The 16183-nt window shown below is 44.0% G+C and overlaps 1 protein-coding gene across 1 annotated transcript; it reads right to left on the reverse strand.

Annotated features, from left to right (window-relative positions):
* Window positions 1-745: 745 nt before the first annotated feature.
* On the reverse strand, window positions 746-3322 carry PATE1 (prostate and testis expressed 1). The gene is made up of 3 exons (XM_049640897.1): window positions 3271-3322; window positions 1614-1742; window positions 746-924 (listed from the first exon to the last, which is right to left on the reverse strand). Exons 1-3 carry the CDS (start codon window positions 3320-3322, stop codon window positions 791-793), a joined length of 315 nt encoding a protein of 104 aa, XP_049496854.1. The 3' UTR covers window positions 746-790.
* Between the last annotated feature and the right edge of the window lie 12861 nt (window positions 3323-16183).

A 16183-nucleotide genomic window follows, 5' to 3' on the forward strand; every position in this document is an offset into this window, starting at 1 on the left:
TTCATGCAATGCTAGACACATGGTAACATTTGTGTGGCTACTCCTTCTGGTTTCATCTCCTTGAAAGTATCCCACAGCTCTTCCATATCTAAGGGTGCTTTCTGGTGAGTTTGCCAGGGAAGCAGGGTATAAGTTACTATCTTTAGATCCCATAGCTGACTTCTCCACTTCTTCTCCAACCCGTAACCCTGAAGAGAGTCTCATTCTGGAAGGCAGAAAATTATTCTCTCTTCAGGATTCTGATGCAAATTCTTTTCTACGCTCTACCCTTCTCACCCTGGGAATAGCATTCGTGAACAAAATTCAAGAAGACTCAGACCAGCTCTTCATTTTGCTACTTCCCTCCCTGTGAGGCCAGGGTTATAAGCTTTCGTGGGAGTGAGATAGGAAGGATAATACCAAGAGATATAAACATTTAAGAAGAAGAAAGTAAGGAAAATATCCTGCCTCAGAAAGAAGGGGGAAGGTCGGGAAAAGAATTGCCCCCGATTCTCGACTTCCCTTTCTGGAAGCACCTTAGGCTACACAGTAGAAGCACTAGGCTTTGCAATAACCTGTGGGAGACTTTGATGTTACTCCCAAGGTGTTTGTCCTCCCCCCTTCCCCAAATCCCACCTGCCACCAGGGACCAAGAGAGAAAATCTAGAAAAGGAGAGGACTTTTTCTTACACACGCAGAAGGCAGAACCATGTGTTTGCAACCTGAAATGTGGCTTTTTAAGAAATCATTGCAAGGAGGTGGAGGCAACAATATCATCCAGAGATTGGAGTTACTGAAGGACAGGCAATCTCTATAGGTATTCATTGCAGAAGTCATAGCCCCGGCAGCACCTGAACTCCACCAAGTAGACACTCCATTTTATTTTGCCCACATTAGCACAGCTCTTCAGGCAGCCCATGAACATTAACCATGGAGTACCGTCTTCTGCAGAAGGAAGAAGAAACGTATTAGCAGAGAGGCTTCTGCAAAGAAACCTCTTTCCATACCAGGACATAAGAACAACTTGTGTGCAGTTCAAGTCTCTGTTATTCAAGTGTGAAGAACTGTAAGCTGCTACAAGTTGAGGGCTTTCCAGAAGAAAAGCAATGGCAGAGAAGTTTGAAAAAATTCCTGGGGGTGGGGAGGTAATGACAGAAGCAGTTGAGGGATTTCCAAAGCTGGATATCTCGGTGGAGAAGCTCAACAACTGGTTTAAGTAAGAGTGATAAATGCCAAGGGCTCACTGAGCACGAAGGGTAGGAAAATAGAGGCCATTTAGACAGTATCTAATGCTGACACTGACCCGTCCTCATGGAAGTCCAGGTAGCGACAGACAAGGAACTGCCTTCCACCCTCCAACAACCACCTAATGTCCACTGGGCATATTGCGCCTCCCCTCTCCACTCCGTGCGGTCTTCCCGCTTTCTGCAAGCTGCTCAGGATACTGGTTCCATAGCTATAGATCCCCACCCCTTGGTGACCACCTCTATCTATTTTCCATTAGGGCCTATGTTCAGGGTAGAGAGAGCAGTCATCCCAGGGCTGGGGCTGCCTGTGGTGAAATACGGTCCCTGCTTTTTCCTAGAGCTCGTATGTCCCAGTCGGCTTCCCCCCACCCCCATCCCACAACTTACTCTTGGAAATCCTGCCAGTTGTGCAAGACTCTTCACTTGTTACAATGCATATTCCTCTGCCTCTGGAACACTTCTCTCCTGGAAACTGCAAGTGGCACATCCTACACTGAACGATTCCTGTCATTTGGGCTAATGAGTCAAGAAATAGAAGTGAGAAGTGATCTCACACTGCCATGAGAAAACCCATCTCCCCCTTTCAGGTCTGAAGTCTGCTTGGAGCCCAGAAGTCTTTACCAGAGACCCATTAAGTGTGGGCATCTGCCTCTATTAAGAGAGGCTAAGCCAGGAGAAGGACTGCAGTTTATGGTCTCAGGAATTTAGACTGGAAAAACGGGAGGGGAAAGAAAGGTGGAGGGGTAAGGAAAAGAACTAAATCAAGACAGGTAATCTTCAGACTCTTCAGACTCTTCAGACTCACCAGGATAATGGTCTTCATCAGTAAATAGTTCATGAACTGTATTGGCAAAGAGAAACAAAATCAATCTGCAATTTTGTCTGAGATTTAGCCTTGCCCAGGGCACCTGTGATGCTTGTAACACATGGGGTCCATCCTGTGCTTTTCACCTGGGGCCACTGTAGGCTCTTTGTGTCGCTCCAAAGCCCCGGCAACTGCCTCCTGGTATCTTTGCACCTGTTCCCTCCTTTCAATTCCCTTCACCTCCGGTGGGGCCTCCCAGATACCCTATTCATCACTCTAGGGTGTAGCACAGACCAGAAGAGAAAGATAAATGTATCTTCTCCCCCTCATTCTCTTCTTTTTAACTGACCTACGTGGCTTTCTTATCTCCGTGTTCCTGGAAGCTGACAATGTGGGAAAGCATCTGAAATTCACGAGGTTGCTACACTTCGGTTTGGCCAACCAGTGCCTGTAAAGTCAATATTCCACTCTCTCCTTTCCCTTTTGCTTTCCTTTTATTACACTTACCTCAGCCTTGTCAACTGCTGCTCATATTATTTTGTCAAACTTCAAATCAGCTCCCATCCCAGCCCATCCTGCTGTAAGAGGTTGCTGAGTGTTGAAATTCAAGGGCTATCTCTGGGTTCCTCTCAACACCCGATGCCCACACTGCCTGACTCATCTCCTCCCCCGCCTCCTTCTTCCCCCTCCCACACCATGATCCATTTGTATTCACATATGTGTTCACTGTCTGCCAGTGACCCAGACAGTACTGTTGGGGAAAAAGATACATGTTCTGCAGACCTCATGTTACAAACCCCGTCTCACAACTTCTATGAAAATCTTCTCAATCCACTTAATTTCCTCCCATAAGGGGAAGGGTCCCAGGGATGCGATGCATTGTGAGTGGAAGGCGTGGTATTAGAATGGTAATATGAGGGGCGCCTGGGTGGCTCAGTTGGTTGAGCGTCCGACTTTGGCTCAGCTCATGATTTCGTGGTTCGTGAGTTTGAGCCCCGCGTCGGGCTCTGTGCTGACAGCTCAGAACCTGGAGCTTGCTTTGGATTCTGTGTCTCCCTCTCTCTATGCCCTTCCCCCACCCATGTTCTGTCTCTCTGTTTCTCAGAAATAAAATAAACATTAAAAATTTTTTAAAAAGAATGATCATATGGCCTCCAGAAGAGGACCTTTGTCACAGGAACCCTGACCCATTCCCGTATCCTGGACACACCTCACCAACTGTCAACCCTAGGGACTCACCTGTAATGCAGCAGAGCAGGATGGGGAGTCCCAGCAATAGGGGCTTGTCCATTTTGGAAAGAAAAGAGCAGGTTAGGGCAAGAAGCTGCCAGGTGTCTATTTATACCTCAGCCAGGTTGGGTTAGGGGTGGGGACACTGTGGAAGTCCTTGAAAGGCATACCCTTCTCCTAGGGAAGCCAGTGACTCTCTGGTTTCTCTTTTTGGAGAACTGGGCAGAAAAAGGTCCAGCTGACCTAATTTATTTCACTCCAACTACTCAGGATGATGCCATGTTCTATGTTTTTTTTCAGGATACCACACTGTGGGAGAAAACAAGGATAAATCGGAGTTGGGTGGGTAGGATTCAAGGTGCTCATTAAAGATGAGAGAATATATGAGCACAGATCATTGTAATGCAGAAAGGCCAAAAGGATGCTGAGCACAGACCAGTAAAAAGGCATACCTGTAGAGAGTGGAGAAGAGAGCCGAGGAGGAAGCTGTTTGCCATTCTTGGAGTTAACCAGAGGGTGAGACAGATGTCGTTAGGAGAGAGAGGACTGAGATTACTTCTGGAGTGAGGTAAGCTGGTCCTTCCCACTTGAGGTCAGGCCAGGTACTGGGGGTAGTCACCTCAACTCTGAGAAGGACTAGATATTCAATCAGAGAGGTGGCTGAAGGTACGATTCCCATGGAGGGGTTGAGCTGGTGGAGTCTAAGAACAGCTACCTAGTATCTCATTCTAAGCCTTCTGGTAGTTTCTTTCCGTCATTCCTATATTTTTAACAGGTACTAATGGAAGTTGCAGCCTCGTCTCTGGTGTCATTACAAGGAATTGAGGGAAATGTCTGTGCCTGTGTTTAGGGCAGAGCAACAGAGAGAGAGGAGCAGAAACTAGAAGGAAGCAAATTGCAATGGGACACAATTTAGGGCAGGGTGGGGTCTTGGTCTAACCAGATATTGGCTGAAGAGACAGGGGACAATGAGAGTGATGTGTGGAGATTTTCTCCACCATATATTGGAGGCTATTATTACATACCAAAAGAGAAAACTGGCATCTCCATAAAGGGAGGAAGGAGGAAGAGAATTATGACCAGTTAACTGCTTACCCAGGATACATAGGACCCTGGTGAAGCTTTTATACACACGTACTCACACATACAAACAACATCACTGACTTTTGTGTTATGCATATTTACAAACAGATGCTTCCCTTTCCCTCCTCTCATTGCCCTGGAATTTACTGTCTTCTCTTCCATCTTTACATTCCTTTCTCCAACCTTCTTTACCACCTAAGAATTCCATATTTCATTCTTTGGCTAATGGCAGCCCACAAGAAGGGAGGAAACGTTCTCCTCCTCTGTCTCATCAGAAGTTGTCTCTTCCCATGATTACACTCCTGTGCGACGATTATACCACTTTTTCCTAAAGCATAATTTTCCTCTCCCAGCCTTAGTGATCCTGGATTACTAAGTTGGATTCCTAGCTTATATATGAACCTTATCTAACTGACATACTTTTCTCCTCAAGTCCCCTCAAATTCATACTTTCAGACTTAGTTTTCTCACAATACCTGATTTTCTTACCAGACCCCTTCTTTCCTTTCCTCAGTGCCCCTAACTCTCCTCGAGGGCCCCACATAATTCATTTTATGTCATATATTTCAGATCTATGACTTAAAAGTATTCAGGAGTGGATCCCTTTGGCCTATTGCTTTGAAGTTTACTTAAATCTGTCACAACCCCTTTGCTCATGATGTTTTTCTCATCACCACAGAGTTCTGGGAGTACAAGTAGTACTCCAATTAGGACAACTAGTCCAGAAGAGTAGCCCAAATACTCAACTCTTAGTGACCAGGTAGGTACTCAATTATGTCTCTATGTGTGTGATTAGGCGATGTTTCAAACACGTGCTAGCATTTCTGGTTCTCATCTCCAATGTTGTCATGTAAAACAGCATAACAGAAAAAAAAAAAAAGATGTTTTTTGAATGGAAATTCACTTTCCAATCAGTTATCATTATTTTAAAAAGACACAGACTACTGTTTCTCTACTACTACACAGGGAATACAGCAAAATATGCAGAAAATCATAATTGCGATATTTTCACATAACAACATTTTTGAATAGGTTAATGGGGCTGGAGGTGAACACCACCGGGATTTGAGGAATGAGACCTTCACTTAGGCAGATAGAACATAGGAGGAGGGTCAACAAAATGGAGAACTCCAGTTACTTTTCCATCGAAGCCCCAGGAGCTTAAGCCTTAAGCTCCTGGGGCTTCCCCAGTCCCCACAAAACTTGTACTGGTGATCTAGCAGGGAAAGAACAGTTTCTTCTAAATTGGGGTTTGAAGAAATGGCCAGACCAGAACAGTCTGTCTCTTTTTCCTCAGGCCAGTGACCAGTATAGCCTTGGGTGACTGAGACTAGATGAAATCAGAGAGGTTCTCCCCTATCTAGAGATGTGAAAACAGGAAATTTTCTGGCAATATGAGCAGGGCCAAGAAAGAACATAAAAAGAAAGTCTCTGGGGAGCCTTCCTGTGTGTATTGTTTTTTCTATCATGAGACTTGCTATCCCCAAGGATCCCCTGGGAATCTCAGAATTGCTCAGTGTGTCCACAGCTCCCAAGATAGTTCCCTCTTATGACGCTAAGGTCTGGAGAAAAGAGCATGGACATTGACATGACTAGGGAAGTAAGTCTAGGATTCAAGGGTGCAGAAGTAACCAATAATCTACCCATTGTCCCTGTTATGGCATACAGCTCAAATGAAATCTCCTACGCTTTCAATATGCTGTATCAACAAACCTAGCTCTCACCAGGAGAACTCCTTCAAAGGGTGACGTCAGTGAAGGAGAAATTAGGGAATCCTTTTCCATTTCCATGGTAAATTCACCAGAACACAAAGACCGCACTCAGAGACCTCTTTGCAAACTGCAGGCACTTCCATGGTGGCACATAGTCCTCTGTACGGCAGAATTTACGACATGCTATTTAAATGAATCCCTTCAGATTATAAAACAATTTCTCAGGGCTCCTGGGTGGCTCAGTTGGTTGGGCGTCCGACTTCAGCTCAGGTCATGATCTCACAGTCCGTGAGTTTGAGCCCCACGACAGGCTCCGTGCTGACAGCTTAGAGCCTGGAGCCTGCTTCAGACTCTGCGTCTCCTTCTCTCTCTGCCCCTCCCCTGCTCATGCTCTGTCTCTTTCTGTCTCAAAAATAAATAAAAACATTTAAAAAAAATTTTTAAAACAACAACAATTTCTCTGTGTTCAGAGACTGTCCCTGACCAGTTGACCAAAGCCGATTTCCCCCCTGTTATTTCCTCTGTGTGAGTGTCTATACATGGGTGCAGAGTTTTTATATTGATGAACAATAATAAAAATACCAAGAAGGGGAGAAAACATAAGTGCATATTCAAATCATTGAAAAGTAAACCATGTGACAATGAACCAGGCCATGAAATTGAATATTACCAAAACCACAGAAAATTCCCCACACAAAGTGTTCTTTCCTAACTACATTCTCCTTTTTCCTTATCTAGTAGGAAACATTACCCTTTCTCTTTAAATGGAATTTAACCATTGTTTTGTTTTACAGTTTTATCACACAATATTTTTTGTTGTTTTTGAATATTGATATAAATAGAATCAAACGGCATGCACTCTAGGAATTATTCATATTTTTGTATAAAGCTTTACATTTTTTTCTATGTTGTATTCCCATTATGTGAACTTTAGGGCTGATAACTTTTCACTAACAATGGAAAACATCAGCTCAGAGATTCAAGGAGCCTAAAAAATTCCTGAGAGATAACTTAAAATGCAGCATTGTACCAGCATCCTTCTCAGAGCTAGAACAAACAATCCTAAAATTTGTATGGAAGCACAAAAGACCCCAATAGCCAAAGTAATGTTGAAAAAGAAAACCAAAGCAGGAGGCATCACAATCCTGGACTTTAGCCTATATTACAAAGCTGTAATCATCAAGACGGTATGGTATTGGCACAAAAACAGACACATAGACCAATGGAATAGAATAGAGAACCTGGGTCCATACATTTGGACCCACAAATGTATGGCTAACTAATCTTTGACAAAGCAGGAAAGAATATCCACTGGAAAAAAGTCAGTCTCTTTAGCAAATGGTGCTGAGAGAACTGGACAGCAACATGCAGAAGAATGAACCTGAACAACTTTCTTACACCATACCCAAAAATAAACTCAAAATGGATGAAAGACCCGAATGTGAGACATGAAACCATCAAAACCCTAGGGGAGAAGCAAGCAACAACCTCTTTGACCTCAGCCACAGCAAGTTCTTACTCAACACGTCTCTGAAGGCAAGGGAAATAAAAGCAAAAATGAGCTATTGGGACCTCATCAAGATAAAAAGCTTCTGCACTGCAAAGGAAACAATCAACAAAACCAAAAGGCAACTGATGGAATGGGAGAAGATATCTGCAAATGACATATTGGATAAAGGGTTAGTATCCAAAATCTATAAAGAACTTACCAAACTCAACACCAGAAAAACAAATAATCCAGTGAAAAAATGGGCAGAGTACACGAATAGAAACTTTTCCAAAGAAGACATCCATATGGCCAACAGACACATGAAAAGATGCTCAATATCACTCATCATCAGGGAAATACAAATCAAAACCACATTGAGATATCACCTCACACCAGTCAGAGTGGCTAAAATGAACAACTCAGGAAACAACAGATGCTGACAAGGATGTGGAGAAATGGAAACCCTTTTGCACTGTTGGTGGGAATGCAAACTGGTGTAGCTGCTCTGGAAAACAGTGTGGAAGTTCCTCAAAAAATTAAAAATAGAACTACCCTATGACCCAGTATAGCACTACTGGGAATTTATCCAAAGGATACTGGAGTGCTGATTCATAGGGGCATATGTACCCCAATGTTTATAGCAGCATTTTCAACAATAGCGAAATTACGGAAAGAGCCTAAATGTCCATCAACTGACTAATGGATAAAGACGATGTGGTTTATATATACAATGGAATACTACTTGGCAATGAGAAAGAATGAAATCTGGCCATTTGCAGCAACGTGGGTGGAACTGGAGGGTATTATGCTAAGTGAAGCAAGTCAGGCAGAGAAAGACAGATACCATATGTTTGCACTCATGCGGATCTTGAGAAACTTAACAGAAGACCATGCGGGAGGGGAAGGGGGAAAAAAAAATTACAGAGAGGGAGGGAGGCAAACCATAAGAGACACTTAAATACTGAGAACAAACTGAGGATTGATGGGGGGGTGGGGGAGAGGGGAAAGTGGATGATGGGCATTGAGGAGGGCACTTGTTGGGATGAGCACTGGGTGTTGTATGGAAACCAATTTGACAATAAATTATATATTTTTTTTAAAAAAAGAAGAAATAGAAGAAGGAGGGGGGTGGTAAGAAGAAGAAGGAGAAGAATAAGAGATTTCTGATGCTGCCATCTGCTTCCACAGGTCGACAGAGTCCTCGAACTTCAGACCTCCTTAGGTGCTTCAACCCATGCTCCAGCAATCCCACCCCCATAATCCTCCTCCATGGTCAATATTCTTGAATGTTCAGAGGTGGGTCCAGGTGTTCTTATTGAACCCAGAAAAACACAGACATGTTACCTTTGGGCCAGCAGTATCCTTGGTACTCAAGAAGTTCATGAAAAAGCATCACCAGACACAGTTAGGATGATGAACAAATTCAGTGTCCAATTCTAAGGTATCTACTAAGACTAAGTTAAAATGAAGCCTGAAATGTGCCAGAATGAGCACATAGAGTTCTTTCGTGTCCACAGTGAGACAAATAAAGGAGAGGAGGGGAAGCCAGGTGAAAAGGAATAAAGAATGAACTGTCTAAAAAAAAAAAAAAGTTAGAAAGTGAAGTTTTAAACAGTGTGGAATATACTAAGTATCTAGCAATAAATCTAAACCAAGTTGTGTAAGTTCTCTGAAGAGAAAGTAGCATAATTAAGAAAAGCCAACTACGATCCAAAAATAAATGGAGAAACAGATCATGATTATTGGATGGAAAATTCATTAATGTAAATTAATATCCTCCAGACCCATGGAGTCAACAAAATCTCAAAAAAAGTTTTTATTTTGATACAATTTAAGAATCCCAAGAAGTTACCAGACATAGTGCAGACAGTCTCCGTGTATTTTCTACCCATCTTTCCCAATGAAATACCATACATACATTCTCATGTTCATTCTACAAAACAGGAAATAGATATTGATACAAAGCTGTTAACTAAACTATGTACCTTATTCAAATTTCATCAGTTTTTACACGTACTCATTTTTTGGGGTGTGTACTAGTATGACAATTTATTGCATGTATAGATTGGTATAATAATCACCAAGATCAGGATATATAACTGTTCTGTCACCACAAAGAAGCTCTCTCATACCACTCTTTTACAGTCAGACACTCCCTCTAACTCTACAGCCTGATAGCCACTGATCTATTCTCCATCATCATAATTTTATCATTCAGAGGGTGTTATATAAATGGAATCCTTATAGTATGTAATCCTTTGAGATTGAATTTTTGTCACTCGGCATAATACCCTTGAGAGCCATCCAATTATTGTGTGTATCAAGTTCATTTCTATTGCAGACAAACAGTTTGTTTATCCATTCACCCATGGAAGAAAATCTGGTTTTTTCCCAGTTTGGAACTAGTCCAAATAAAGCTGCTATGAATATTCTTTTTCAGGTTCTTGTGTTTTTTTCTTCCTCTAGGACAAAAACATTTTTTTTAAGTTTATTTATTTATTTCGAGGGAGGGGAGGGGCAGATGGAGAGGGAGAGAGAGAGAATCCCGAGCAGGCCCCACACTGTCAGTGCAGAGCCCGACACGGGGCTTGAACCCACAAACTGTGAGATCATGACCTGAGCTGAAATCAAGAGTTGGTCATTCAACCGACTGAGCCATCCAGGTGCCCCGAGGATAAAAGCGTTATACTGAGTAAAAAAAACTAGACACAGAGTGTTTAAATAGTATAGCAGTCAATAATTAGTGACATTTCTAGTGACAGAATGCAGATCAGTGGTTAAATGGGTAGGAGGTGGGAGAGTGGTATTGATCGCAGAGGGGCATAAAGATGCTTTGTGTAGTGATGGAAATGTCCTATATCTTGATTAGGATGGTGTGTATACAATGGTGCACATACGTCAAAACTCATTGAAATCTGTACTTTGAAGGGGTTCATTTTGATATGCACAATCTATACCTTAGTAAAATTGACTCAAAAAGTGTTTTGTGCTTGAGTCTCATTATAATTTTTCCTTGCCTTGTTTGCATATGGTCTGTATATGGCTTGTATATGGCTTGTATATGGTTTGTATATCGCTTGTATATGGTCTGTATATGGCTTGTATATGGCTTGTATATGGTCTGTATATGGCTTGTATATGCCCTGTTTGTATTGATGCTACCTGCAAGTGTTGAAGCCTCACTAACAAGAAATTCCAAGCCCTGGGAAGGATAAGTCTTCTTCCTCATTTTGATCATGAAAGCTCGTGGAAGATTTTCAATTTTGAGGAAAAGGAATAAAGTCACTTGGGTCCAAATTTCCGTCCTGTAGAAGCTTTGATTAGCATCCCATCCTCAAGGTGGAGGGATTAAAATCAGACAGCAGTGACAATAATGCCCGTGGAGAATCAAAAAAGTCCTTGAGTACTGAAGTGCTCAGATCATGTGTCTATTACCAGAATGGGGAAGAACAAAGCGTTCTTCTAGACTGACAAAGGGTTGCATCCCCTACCTTTTCAACCACTGGCACCACTAATCCATTCTGTGTCTTCCTGCTGTCACTGAGCCTGAAGTGAGATGGAAGTGAAAGCTTAAGTTCTTCTCAAGTCTTTCCTGCTCTGGAAGTTGTGTGTGGTCTTCTAGATCCCCCCGTGATGTGTGAGAGTGTTTTGAAGCTCATTCCCCAAAGTAACTCTCTCCCCAGATTTTCCTCCCTGGTTTTTGGCATGTCTACTGTTTGCCTTAACTTAAATCTTTTGCCCCAAGTAGTAAGAGCTTGTCCATTTACCTTTCAATGTTTTTCAAGGAAAGCCTTCCACTTAGCTGCCAGTTCACCATGAGAGAGTTACAACGCAGGTGAAACAAAGACAATTGTAGAGATGTCAAGACAAACACAGTCCTTTGAAAACAAAGTCTGCATTCCTCCCTCTGGAGCCAGGTACCCACAACAGGAATGTAGGCTGCTGGGACAAAGGTGAAGTTTAAAATGTCGTAAAACTCTCCCCCCATGGTTAAGCTGCCTTTTTCTGACTCATCATTCTCCTGGTGGCTGTGAACCTTAGACAAAGTGGATTCTGACTTTGGCTACTATCAGTATTTCTGTGGAGGGACTGTCCTTTGGAGCTCCCTCCTCTGCCATTTCCACTGGTATCGCCTCCAGGCTTCCTCAAAACGTCTGACATTTTAAAGCAATTAAATAGCTTATATGTACCAATTTAGTCCTCACGATTTTTCTTGATAGATACTACTTTTTTTCTGTTGCAACAGCTGAAGATAGACGTTAAAGATAGACACACGCAGGGTCACACAACCAGCCAAGTGGAGAATCCAAGTTTAAACAGAGTTTCATCTGCCTCCTGATCATGATGTCATAGTGGCCAACTGTAGAAAGAAGGCAGCAGGTTTTCAAAGACCAGGGATTATAAGAACATGGTAAGATTTTTAAAAACTCTTGCAATATTCCTGGGTTTGAAGTGATTGACAGTAAAATTACAAAACTGAAAATATATGTAGGAAGCTTGGTGGCCTATTTCATGCCCAGGGATCAATGGAGAAAAGCTCTAAAAGATGCAGTCAATAGCGGCAGTCTGGGGAGAAAAGAAAGACAGTTGAGCCCCTGGGTCATTGTGGGGAAGACTGAGGGGTCCTGGGAAACCCCCAGAGTGGGGCGGTGCTCTCTTCTGGTTGCCCCCTCCGCAGACAGCCCCGCCCAACTTGCTCCCTAGGCTTGCATGATGGAGAAGCTTCCCCATTTTCTGGCAAAAGCCCCATTCTCTCCTGCACATGCGTTCCCCCTCTCCTCCTTCCTAGGAAAGTGCCTACACAACTTCAGGTGTTGGTGTAAATGTTCCTTCTTCCAGGACTCCTCCTCTGATTCCCACAGCACAGCTGAGAGCCATGATATGAAGAGAGCCTTAACTTTGACTCTTCTTCCTCTCCCGTTCCCTGTTAAACTAGTGACAGAGTCCCATCTGTTCAGACTGTTACTACTATGATTCCCTTCTCCATTCCCTTTTTGCTGCTGTGTTATGGCCTTCATAACAGGCTTCACCTGGAGCCTATTCTTTCCTCAATATGGAACAATTCATTGCGTTCAATCCACTGAAATGGAACCTTAATAACAATGGATTAGAGAAGAAAGCTTTGCCTCTGCTCCTTCGAGGAAAGGAAGGCTGCTATTCCAGGGCTGGGATGCTGAAGCTGCTTGGAGGGATGAAGGAAGAAGGATGGAGGTGCTGAAGGAGAGGCTGTGTTAAGCACTTCAACCTGGAGGAAGACGCAGAGGAAGGAGTTACCTGATAAAACTGCAGAAGGAAGGATTGTGTAAAGTCCAGAAGAGGAGCCCCAAGAGAAACGCATCCCCTGGTCAGGGCCTGAAGTGCTGGGGGGAGTCAGATTGGATGCCTGTGTTCAAAGAGGGGAGATATTGCTGGGGTGGGGGGGGGGGAGGTGGTTCATGGAGCCCTAGACAGGGTGGGAGGTGGGTTGTGGACCCAGGAGTTCAGTGGCACGTCATCCTGACAAGCCCGGGGTCACTGTTCCAGGAACAGCCTGGGACCCAGCCCTTGGGGTTAGAGGAACAGAACATCTTCTGCCTGAGCTGAGGTGGTTTCTGATCATTAAAGTCCAGATGGGCAGCAGTTGAGAGGTGAAAAGCTTAATCACACGAGAAAAGGGATCAAACAGCACTGGAAGTCTTGGCACCACTCAGAGGTGGGCGGGGGAGGAGTAAGAGAGAGTTTTCGAAGATACCAGTCTCCTCAAGGAAGGAAAAAACCCAGCTTTCAGAGATTTAGACATATGCCCAAATGTTGAAGATCCAAGGTTAGGAAGAGGAGGTCTTAGGAATTTCCCAAGGATATATGCTCACACATAGAACAAGGAAGTGAGACACTCGTAATAACCTCCGTACTCCCCTCCTGGTCCCAGAAAGTCCCTCCCCCAAACAGAAGTCTGGAATGCAGGTCCGAAGGCAGTCTGAGGAGGACTTTCTGCTCAGGTCCACCGGGGTCCCCGGGTCCCCATAATTTCAAAATCATTGGAATAGGTTTAGCATGGTAGGTATAATCGGGCATAATTAGAATCATACTTCCTTTTTCTTCTTTTAACTATCAAGTAATTTTTTGGCATCACCGCCTGCCCGTGGCTTACAAGCATGTCTTCTGTCCTGCCTCCTGCCACTCAGGTGCCACCGCTGGGCTTTATGGCGTGTTAGGTGGGGGGCCCTCTTTTTGGCACTCCCGTTATTCTGACGCCCTCCGTTCTGGGCTGCTCCTCAGAAGTCGGCCAGCAGGCACAGACCCAACTGCGCTCATCCGGGAGGCCTGAGTGAGCAGCTCAGTCAGAACACGAGCTACCAGGTGAAAGCCAGATGGCAAAGACTGTGCTTATTTGGCATTGTCTCCCTGCAAGTAGGTGCACAACAGTTGTACAAAACAACAGCGGCACCCTGCTAATGGTGATAGTGACAGTAATAATCACACCTAGTGGTTTGAGCTTCAGGTTTTTATTTATTTTTTTCAGTACCAAAAACCTGAGGCTATAGATGTGATGGGACTTGCTCAGTCCTTGGTCTTCTTGCCCTATTAATGATCTCCTCCAGTGACCTCATGTCATGGCTCTAAATACCCTCTATATATGGACGACTTACAAATCTTTGCTTTCCTCTCTGAACCCTCCTCTGGCCTCTCTTTCTCGCCATTTGAATGGGCATATCAAATTCAACAAGTCCAAAAACAAATTGATTTCGTATCCCATCTCACACCATCATACCGTCCACACAAGCCGCTCCCAGCCTCACCACCCCTTATTCTATTTCTCTCTGTCTTTCTCATATCACTGAGTGTCTTATATTTCCTGAATATTCCTCCTCTCCTTCCTCTGCTTCCCACAGTACCCCCCCCCCCGCAACACACCCACACGCACACACCCACATGAGTTTGGGTCCCCAGTCCCCTACCTCTGTAAAGCTATTCTTTCATTTGTTTAAAAGGTGGTTAAGATTCAAAGGAGCTGCCATTGAAAAAAAAAATACCTTCAGTGCACTGAAAACTTTTAGCGTTTGGTATATTTCCTCCATCTAGCCTCATTTTCTCTAGATTGTTAACCCCTCTGGGGACTTATGTTTGCATGGTTTTTCCAGAGTGTCTAGGACAGGACTGGGCCAAGGGTAGGAGCTCACGAAGCAGAAGTGAACTGATTGTTGCCCGATGTGCAGATATTTCTCTTAATGCCCAAGCAGAGGGAGAGTTGATGTGAGCTCTCTCCCACGTGAGCTAGGAAGACGTGGGTTTAGTTTAATAGTTCACTAAACATATTTTGAGAAGCACCATTTTCCAGGCCTGGGCAATCGAAATTAACTGAAACCTTGAGGCAATGGCTCAAGAACACATAATTCCCTACATCCCAATCTCTCAGTCCTGGTACAGTGGGACCCACAGTGTAACAGAGAGACTCAGGACAACCTGAGCCCTGGGGCTGAGAAAGAAGCCAGTCAAGGTGGGTGTAAGTATCTCTGCCCATAGGCCATTCTATCAACCGGCCACTGAAGTGCACAGTGACCGCCCTGAGGGAAAACTAGCTGAAAAAGACGACAGAGAGTACCCCAGAAAGGGAAAGGGCAGAAGATGCAAGAGGGTAGTGGCACAGACCTTGAACCCCACACCCAGGATAAATGAAATGATTAAATTCCAGGAAAAGAGACACAAGACAAAGTCATGAAAACAGAGGACTTTTCCCCAACACCAAGCTCTGAGGCTACAATTTCCACTACCCCTTAGCTCTCCACACTTGCCCAGAGGGTACCCCAAAGAGTCCTCCTCATAAAGGGGCCGCCTCCCCCTCTGCCAGTTACTTCTCCTTAAACTGGCTATCACCGCATTCGAAGCGATTAAAAGTTAGTGCTTTGAGTTAAGCAGAATTGCGTATGAATCCCAGCTCTGCCACTTAGTAGAAATGACACATTTGTGAGAGATTTAACATCGCTGGGCCTCAGTTTCTCATCAGAAAAGGGAATAATAATGATGTTGTCATGATACTTAAATGAGATAATACATACAAAATCGAGCACGGTGCCTGACACACAGTGACTATCTAGTGCCTGGTCGCAATTTTATCATTATTAGTATCACGATTATTTCGTGGTTGGGCCCAATGGCACGGGGCCCGGTTCACTGCCAACAGTCACTTCTTTGTGTGTTTTCTTTTTTTTTTTTTTTTTTAATTTTTTAAAATGTTTATCCATTTTTGAAATACAGAGCCTGAGTGGGGGAGGGGCAGAGAGAGAGGGAGACACAGAATCCAAAGCAGGCTTCAGGCTCTGAGCTGTCAGCACAGGGCCCGACGCGGGGCTGGAACACACAAACTGTGAGATCATGACCTGAGCTAAAGTCGGACGCTTAACCGACTGAGCTGCCCAGGTGCCCCTCTGTGTGTTTTCTAACATGGAGTTCCTGGAGTGTTTGAGATCTTCCATAACTATGTATTAAATACACGGGAATACCCCTGAGGGGTCCTGTGTCCAAAACACCTCTGAGGACGCCTGGCCAGCTCCGTCTGTAGAACGTGCGACTATTGATCTCAGGGTCGTGAGTTCGAGCCCCACTTGGGGTGTAGAAATTACTTTAAAAAATAAAATCTTAAAAAACAAACAAACAAACA

This window comes from Panthera uncia, chromosome D1 (assembly GCF_023721935.1).
Source record: "Panthera uncia isolate 11264 chromosome D1, Puncia_PCG_1.0, whole genome shotgun sequence".
NCBI lineage: Eukaryota > Metazoa > Chordata > Mammalia > Carnivora > Felidae > Panthera > Panthera uncia.